This window comes from Adiantum capillus-veneris, chromosome 3 (genome assembly GCF_014529385.1).
Source record: "Adiantum capillus-veneris isolate H3 chromosome 3, ASM1452938v2, whole genome shotgun sequence".
Lineage (NCBI taxonomy): Eukaryota > Viridiplantae > Streptophyta > Polypodiopsida > Polypodiales > Pteridaceae > Adiantum > Adiantum capillus-veneris.
In genome coordinates, this window is record NC_140933.1 from 49,981,394 (window position 1) to 49,989,535 (window position 8,142).

General features: G+C 43.1%; 1 protein-coding gene across 1 annotated transcript in view; it reads left to right on the top strand.

Moving 5' to 3' along the window:
* LOC147460893 (mitogen-activated protein kinase 15-like) overlaps positions 1-7,676 on the top strand; it is a 58,475-nt gene extending 50,799 nt beyond the window's left edge. The window contains exon 11 of the mRNA XM_086508597.1: positions 7,520-7,676. Within this exon, the coding sequence (XP_086364723.1) occupies positions 7,520-7,674 (155 nt within the window). The 3' untranslated portion in view covers positions 7,675-7,676. The remainder of the gene's footprint in view (positions 1-7,519) is intronic.
* The last annotated feature ends 466 nt before the right edge of the window (positions 7,677-8,142 follow it).

Here is an 8,142-nt window from a genome sequence, read left to right on the forward strand (position 1 = left end):
GTATTTATGATTGATTTGGCTTTGCATTTGCAGGTAGAGAGAATCATGTCTTTTCCACATTGTGACCTTTGTGGTGTCGCAAACCAATGCCTCAAGGTGCCACTTTGTAAACATCACCCAAGGCATCCATGTACACCATGGCTATAGTGATCGGGCCCCATTGAAGCTCGATTTTTGGCATAAGAGGAGGGTCTAGGTTCTTATCTTCCTTCATCACCACTTAGATCTCAAATCCAAGCTCATGCTTGTACCTATAATCTAATGGTGGGTTGCTAGATACCAACTTGAGATGTAGTGCTGGTCCTTTTCGTGTAGGGTTTGGCCATTCTCTAGTTCTTATCACTATCATCCATAAGAAAGAGGAGTTTAAGAAAATTTTCTCTAGAGGGTGGCTTTTCTAAATTGAGTATTGTTAGTGTTTGTAGAGTCGGTGCAGTTTTTACCACTCCATCGGAAGTTTCTACTTGAGATGTAGCTTGTAGGCTCCTTGCTATGCATTTGACTTGGTAGCTCTATGCCACTCAAGGATAGGATCATGTTCTAGAGCATATGGGGAGAATGAGAAGTAATTCTCCATGTTTATCGTAGCTCCAAGAGTGTTTCTAGCCAAGGGGCAAAGGTTCTTACCTTAATACTTGATGTTTAGTGGTCTTATGACCTAGATTTAACATAGGGCTCATTGTCGGTAGGGTCATTGGCATCTCATGCTTAGTGCTATGGTGTGGCATATCTAAGGGAAGCAGAGAGTTGAGTATCATGGTTAATGTGGGAAAATATAGAGTGCCCAAGATGCGATCTTTTTGTGGAGAGATTTGTTGCACTCTTAGAGTTCTAAGACGCGGTTTTACAAAGAGTTAAAGTCACGGTCATGAACCCTAAAGGAGAGTAACCTAATGTGAAGCACTTATAAGTGTGAGCTCACCATTTCAATAGGACACCCACGAGAAGATTTATACTTTTTCTCATGTAGGAAAATGGAGTGTTAGTGTTTTCCATACAATGCATAACATCATGAGCTTCTGTGAGGGAGGCACCGCATACCTAGCTAGGTATGCGGTGCCTCTCGAACAGAAGCTGTGAGACTTTGTCCAAAACTTCTTGTGGTACGTAAAGGCTAGCTCTAGTTAACGCTTTCCTTTCCTGAAAGCTATGTGCAATGGGGGTTAACTTGATTGGTAGGGATTCCAAATGACTGAGCGAAGGTGACATAGCCTGGCGCCAAGCCTTATTTCGGAATGCAATCGAGCTGTTAAATCGGATAATTTGACACTCAATGTATCTATTTGATCAATCCCTTCCTCTCTTCTTTTCTTCTAATTCTTTACTCTCCAAATGGCGCCTATGAAATGTTGTACACAATTTTTAGGCCTTTTGAAGCTATTTTAAGATGCTGCCATGCTTGTAATAAAAAAATTTCTTGCGTGAAAAAAAGCTAATTTGCCGACGACTCGAGCAGAGACGAGAGCAAGATATGCTGCTACAACTCTCTCTCTCCCCCCCTCTCTCCCCCTCTTTCTTCCCATAGGTCATATTTGACCTCCGAGGACGATAATAAAATCTCTCTCTCTCTCTCTCTCTAGCAGAGCCGCCGTTGGCAAGTTAGTGACGGTCTTGTTTCATGTGCTCAATTCATGTAATCAATTACGTCAACTCAAAGAAAATGCTATTTTGATAATAGGAAAGAAAAAGTATGGTATGGTAATCAACGACGGCCGTCGACGGGTACTAGGATTGCACAGTTGATCTTTTCGGGGGCTTTGACATCAGACCTGGCCAAAAACATTCCCTTTTAACTTAAAGCATTTACATCACGGTTGGGGGCGATGATAGATTTCAAGAGCTAATGTCTACGTGGCACTGGTGAGCACCCTTCAAATTTTTTTCACTAGCGAGCACCCTTCAAAAACCTTTATCAGAAGAATCGGAGGGTATTTGGTTGTCCCATGTGGCACTAAGGATGGATTTTGCTTGGAGTGAGGGCCGAGGGGTGTCAGATGTGGGGAAGGCGTCAAGCGTCGTCACTATCGTACAAGAGGTCAATGAAGGGGGATCTAAGGCCCAAATTTGGGGGTGCAAAGCGGCTTTGATCCGAGCCGTCCAATCGGGTGGTGAACTGGGGGTGAACTAAGGCTAAACTTAGGGTGAATTCGGGGCAAAAATGGCGCTTCGAGTTCACCCCGAGTTTACTCGCCTCATGGGTTGTGGGTAAAACCCAAGACCTCTCGGTTGCCACACGAATGCCCTACCAACATGCTAGCGTGTCGCTGCTCATGTTGGCATGGTACATGATCACACCCTGGTTTACCCGCCCCTAGTTCACCCTAGTTCACTACATGATCGGACGACTGAGATTAAAGCTACCTCGTCCCCCAAATTTGGGCTCTAGATCCCCTATGGACCATATATCTGTGATATATAGTGACGAGGTCGATCGAAGACTCGTCAGGTGAGCGGTGCAACACGACATGGATAAAGCAGCAAACAGGGCAGGGACGATGATAGTTTTCAAGCTCTAGTGCTTACGTGGCACTAGTGAGCACCCTTCAAAGATTTTTATTTAGAGGAATCGAAGGGTATTCAATTGTGCCACATAGAACTAAGCGTTCAAAATTTATCCCGACAGGGCAGTGAAGGCTAGGCGTGAGGAGATTTTGGGGGGGGGGGGGGGGATGGTGGATTTGTGCACACACAGAGATGGTCCTATGGGCAGTGTGGGGGAGAAGGCACTTACGACAAGCGGCTGGATGGAGAATGTAGATTGCGAGAGAGAGAGAGAGAGAGAGAGAGAGAGGAGAGAAAAGAGAGGAAAATCATGGGAAGAGAAAGAGAGTAATGTTAGGTGAGGAGCCGTGGAGAGGTGGAGGGGAGTTTTGCCACTGCCTTGAATTAACCACTGCCTTGAATTAACTTGAAAGAGGATAAAAACGTTTATTCAATACCAGTGCAATGTAAAAGCATCTTGAATACCAAATCATATCACTTGGCGCTTTTTAAAACGTATAGTTTGTTGCCGTTTGTACTGTAAAAGAGACATGAATTATGTTTTGATAAGAATCTATAGCTCAAGAAGATGACACACCCATTCAAGCCATATGACCGTGTGGCAAATTGAAACTATACATAATTATATAGAAAAGAAAGCAACAATGTTTGCTCCTCAATCTTTTACTTGGAGCTTTTGAAATCCTAAAGTCAATTATTAGTGTGTGTGCGCCTACCCTTCTGATTGTAAAAAGAGACATGAATTACAATTTTGTATAAATGGATAGATCAAGATGACACACTTGGTCAAGCTATATGACTATGTGGCAAATTGAAACTATTGTAATAGTTATTATATCTAAAGAAAGTTACTATGACTGTGCTCTACAATCTTTCACTTGGAGCTGGTCTGTTGCTCATAGGATCTCTCTCTCTCTCTCTCTCTCTCTTCACAAATATTACTGAGCAAAATGCGACACGGAAGGATCGGTCTTCTAAAGCTCTTAAGTCTTAAACAACTGCTTCAAAAAACAACATTTTCTTAGCCTTGCTCGGTAAGATTAAACAAATACACATGTTGAAATTTCTACCAAAATCTAATCTATTCAACAAAACTCAGAGCTAAATTAAACCATTTCAATTCTTGACGATTAAGGTCTATGAAAGCTACACAATAAGTACATGATTTCCTTGATGCCCTGTTTGTTTTTGAGATTGTGCATTACCCGGTCATGCAAAAGCTAAAAATTGACAATCTTAGCTTTGCCAAAAGTGCTCTAGTTACTTTTTCTTGATTGAACGTTCTATTAGAGAGGTATTCAAAATACGTCACTTGGCTCATATTCAAATGTCAAATGACATTGTTAGAAAAAATAAATTCTCCCCAAAGCTCGACCTCTGGGCACTAGAACGGAAGCGTGCAGGTTAACAGTCAAGAATCGATTGGGAAGTGCTCAAGAGAGCGCACTTCAAATTAGAGAAAGGCCGTACAATCCCAAGGTATTGCAAACTTAATTTCGAGTTGTCATTATGAAGAAACGATAATAGAATTTAGACCCTAGGTCCTGACTCCCCAGATAGTTGATGTAAGTTTGGTCTTTGGATGGTGTCATGGCTCCGCACGAGCATGGCAAGTTCTTGTAATTTTTGAGACGATCAATATAATTCACTCACAATTCTGAGTTTTGCCCAGAAAAAAAAAAAAACAAATTTAGACCCTAGGTCTTGACTCCCAAGTGTGCATTGTGCATTCTTAGGTGTTCACACCATAGACGGCCATGGAAAAATCCCAAGGGCCAATGGACAAGTTACACTCGAAGTGTTCAATCATAAATGCTACCAATTGGAGCTTCGAACATGGAGGTTGGGAGTCTTGAGACCAAATGGCAAAACCTACCTAGGTCTCCAAGCTTAGATTTGGTTCTTGAAGGGCAATTGGATGGCCAGCCCTTTGAATGACGTATAGCGCAAAATTGTGTCCTTCATAATTGAAGGGAAACTTTAGTGTTGGGATGTGGCCGTGGGAAACCACCGTTACTCATATTTCTTTCCTTAATCAATATAGGGAGAGAAAGTGAGAGAGTTGACTTACTCTCTCACTTTCCTCTCCACTAACCCAACTCCCTCTGCAGCTTCTCCTTATTCCCCAATTCTCTTCCCCTTTCTCTTGCATGCATCCCTCTCTTGCACACTCCGCAGCAGCGCCTATCAATTGGTATCAGAGCTAAGGTGGATACAGCAGTGCGGTGGAGATTGTAGATCGGGGAAATCTAGAGAGGAGATCGAGCTTGCAGGGTTGAGCTCAACCTTGAGAGGGAGCTCTACCGGATTGAGCATTCAAAGCAACATATTCAATGTTGAGGGCAATCATTTGGTGAGAAATGGAAGACTCAAGGGATGTGATTCCAACAAGAAAGAGGAGCAACAATAGACGGGAACGATCTTGAGCGCACAGCTCTAGCACTGTTGCTCACAACCCAATTCAACATAGAATCTAGGCCCGCACAGTATCTTCGGGGTGGTCACAGTAGCTACTCAGGGCAGATAATGTCCAAGAGCACACAATGGGAACAACAAATAGGCGTTCGACAACACACAGAGAAGGAATCGCATAGGCTTGCAGCAGAACCGAGCTTGGGATTGGAGCTTCAGGTTGAGGCATCGAATTGAGAAATGGCGGGTCTCAGCAAGCTGGGGAAAGTATTAGGGGCAGCCTATACCGGGTGAAGTAGAGCTTGGATCGAATCGGGCAAATTTCTTTTTGGGAACTCTGCAGCAATGCAGGGGGGAAATCGACGACCAGCAAGCACTACGCTAGGGGAAATTGGCGAGCAGTTGCAAGGCTTGCAGAGAGCACCGTAAGCAACAGATTTGAAGGCTCGGAATCCTTGTGTGGTGCATTGGTTACACACACACACACACACACACACACACACACACACACACACACACACACACACACACACACACACACACACACACACACACACACACACACACACACAATGGTATTAATAAATGCATTATTTTCACCCTCCTTCTATATATTCCACCCCCCCCCCCCCCCCCCCCCCCCCCCCCCCCCCCCCCTTCTGAAGCACTCATGGGACACTGACTCATAACATGCCACTCATGGCCGGTGGGACTAGGCCCTTGCATTAAAAAAACTCTCCTAAAATTAAACGTGCGTAAAAAGATTGAGCTCTCATGAGGCGGCCTGCACATCCTGGGCTGAGATCTCCCCTTGCAAAGTTTCTGTGCATCACTTGAAGACGCTTAACAGGAGGGTGGCTTGCCTCTCTCACCGATCACGCTCAGGAAATGAAGCTCAACCTCTATAAATAAGGTGAGGCCGCACCTTGCCCCTCACTTAGCTTTGGAGTAGGTATTTCTTTCTTTTTTTCTGGCTACTATCTGATCTTGCCAACATGGAGCTCGCAGCTCAAGTAACACATGTACCTTACTATGCTTAGGACTTTGTTCAAGTAGTGTTGCAATACCTTGCATAGTAAGAAAGGAATGAAGTCGTTTGAGCTTTACACTGTGTACTTCTTGCTTTGCCTAAAGCACTTGAGCAAAATAATGGATTCTTTTTCCTGCATATAATCGTCTCAGAAAGTAGCCGTTGCATAATTTCGACTATTGTACTGTGATGTTTTTTTTGAGCCTTGGGACTGCTTGTGCATACAAAGCATCGGGTTTTTCTTGCAGACCGTCTACAAATGTTATTTTCTTTTGATGATCTCTTACAAAGCTTGATATGGTAAACCTAGGAATACTGCACCCTCGCCTTGTATAAAAGCGTCCCCTGACCTCGGACTGAATAGGTCGCCTCTGTAGTATACTGAAGGATATGTCGATTCTTGTAAATTGTTGCAGGTTCATGAGCTTGACTGGTTATTTTGCTAAAGCCTTGACATCATGGCTGACCTTGGGTCTCTTGTGCATAGAAAACGTTGGTCGGTGGTTGTTTTGCAATAAGGGTAGCCTCAGGGAGGTATAAAGGGCTTCATCTCCGCATAAAGCTTCTTGTGCATATATGGCAGTATGTGTATGTATGTATATGGTTGTGAACATGATGGTTGGCTTGATGGCCGTTCCTAACAAATGCTACAGTTGGATGTGTATACAAAAATGGGGACTGATACTGTGCCCCGACTGTATAAATGGTGGCAACATAAGGGTTATGACCAAAGGGCCACTTGGCTCTGACTTTGGCGGAAATAAACTGCTTTATGACTGGTTTTAATCGCTGTTATAACTGGTTGTTTTTTTCTCTCTCTAAGGAGGTAGAGGCATCTAATTGACTGGCAGCTTTCGAAAATGGTTTTTTCTATGATTAGCTAGTTATCACTGAGGCTTATCACAATTGGAAGCTCATATCAAGCCGGACACTAACAGTCCGTGATAGCCTGGCATTTTGTGAAGGTAAGTATACAACAGCTCACACATTTTTTTTGGCTTTGGAAAAAAGCTATGGTTGGTAGGGCCGGACATTACTGTTCTTGAAAACTGCTAATGACTGATGGAAATACAGGTAAGTATATGGCCTGGTTTATTTTGGCTTGGGTATAGCTCCCAAGCTTTTGCCAAAAAAAAAGAGGTTTCAAAAAAGAGAGGGGGTCTTACTACTCTCTTGACCGGTTACATGGTTGTCTTATTGGTTTTAAACATAAAGGTTGTCACCACCCTCATCTGTGACCTTTGGTTGACATAAAGAAGTCGGATTTCACATCTCTTTGTCTAAAGAAATACCTTTTTGTACCATGGGTTCTACTGATCTTTAAGGTAAGTATATGGTTGCTTTTATACATGGCTACTAAGCTATGGCTCGTAGTTTTACTTCTGATGGACTTCACCATAGAATATAAAGTGATATGAAAGACTGCTAAACATACCAAATCTAATGAATAAACTTGCTTGTTTAAAGTAATTAAAACCTATAAGATGGACATGGATAACAACTGATGTAGTCCATTGATACCTATAAAACACATCCAAGGCTAACGGAATTGTTGTCTTGTTTGGATGGATGCAGGTAAGGACTCTATCTTATCTTGGAGGGTTTTCTTTTCTTTGGCAATCAACATTACTGTGATGAAATACCCAATGAGGAACGGGGAAGTTTTTTTACTACCAACCCTACTGAAAGAGGACCTCTTCCTTACAATCATTGTTCCTAAAGAATTCTGATAGTGAGTTATTTTTGTACATATCAGTTCATTGTTCCTTGGCCAGCTGTCTTTTGTATGTAAAAATTCAATTATGTCTTATTAGTTAAGATTTAAACAGGTACACACACTCAAGCTTGGCAGCGCTAGAATAGGGGAGATGGCGCCGTGAGAGTAGCAGACTGGAGAGCAAGTAGCGATGTTGGTTACACATACACACACACACACACACACACATTGTGATTGCGAGCTTATGTGGTAACACACACAGAACCCACACACACCCTTGTTGCCCAATGCTCATGCTCGTGAAACTTGTCAGTACCGATAGAGCCTGGCTCGGTAAAAAGTATTTTTAAAAAAAATTCATACTTGTTCGTGTGCAAGGTTAAGTTCCCACGGAGCCCCACCCGACTCTTCGACCATTCCCCGACTCCTCTTCTTCAACCCCGAGTTGCTAGAAAGTGAGTAGTTGATTGTGAGATAAAGG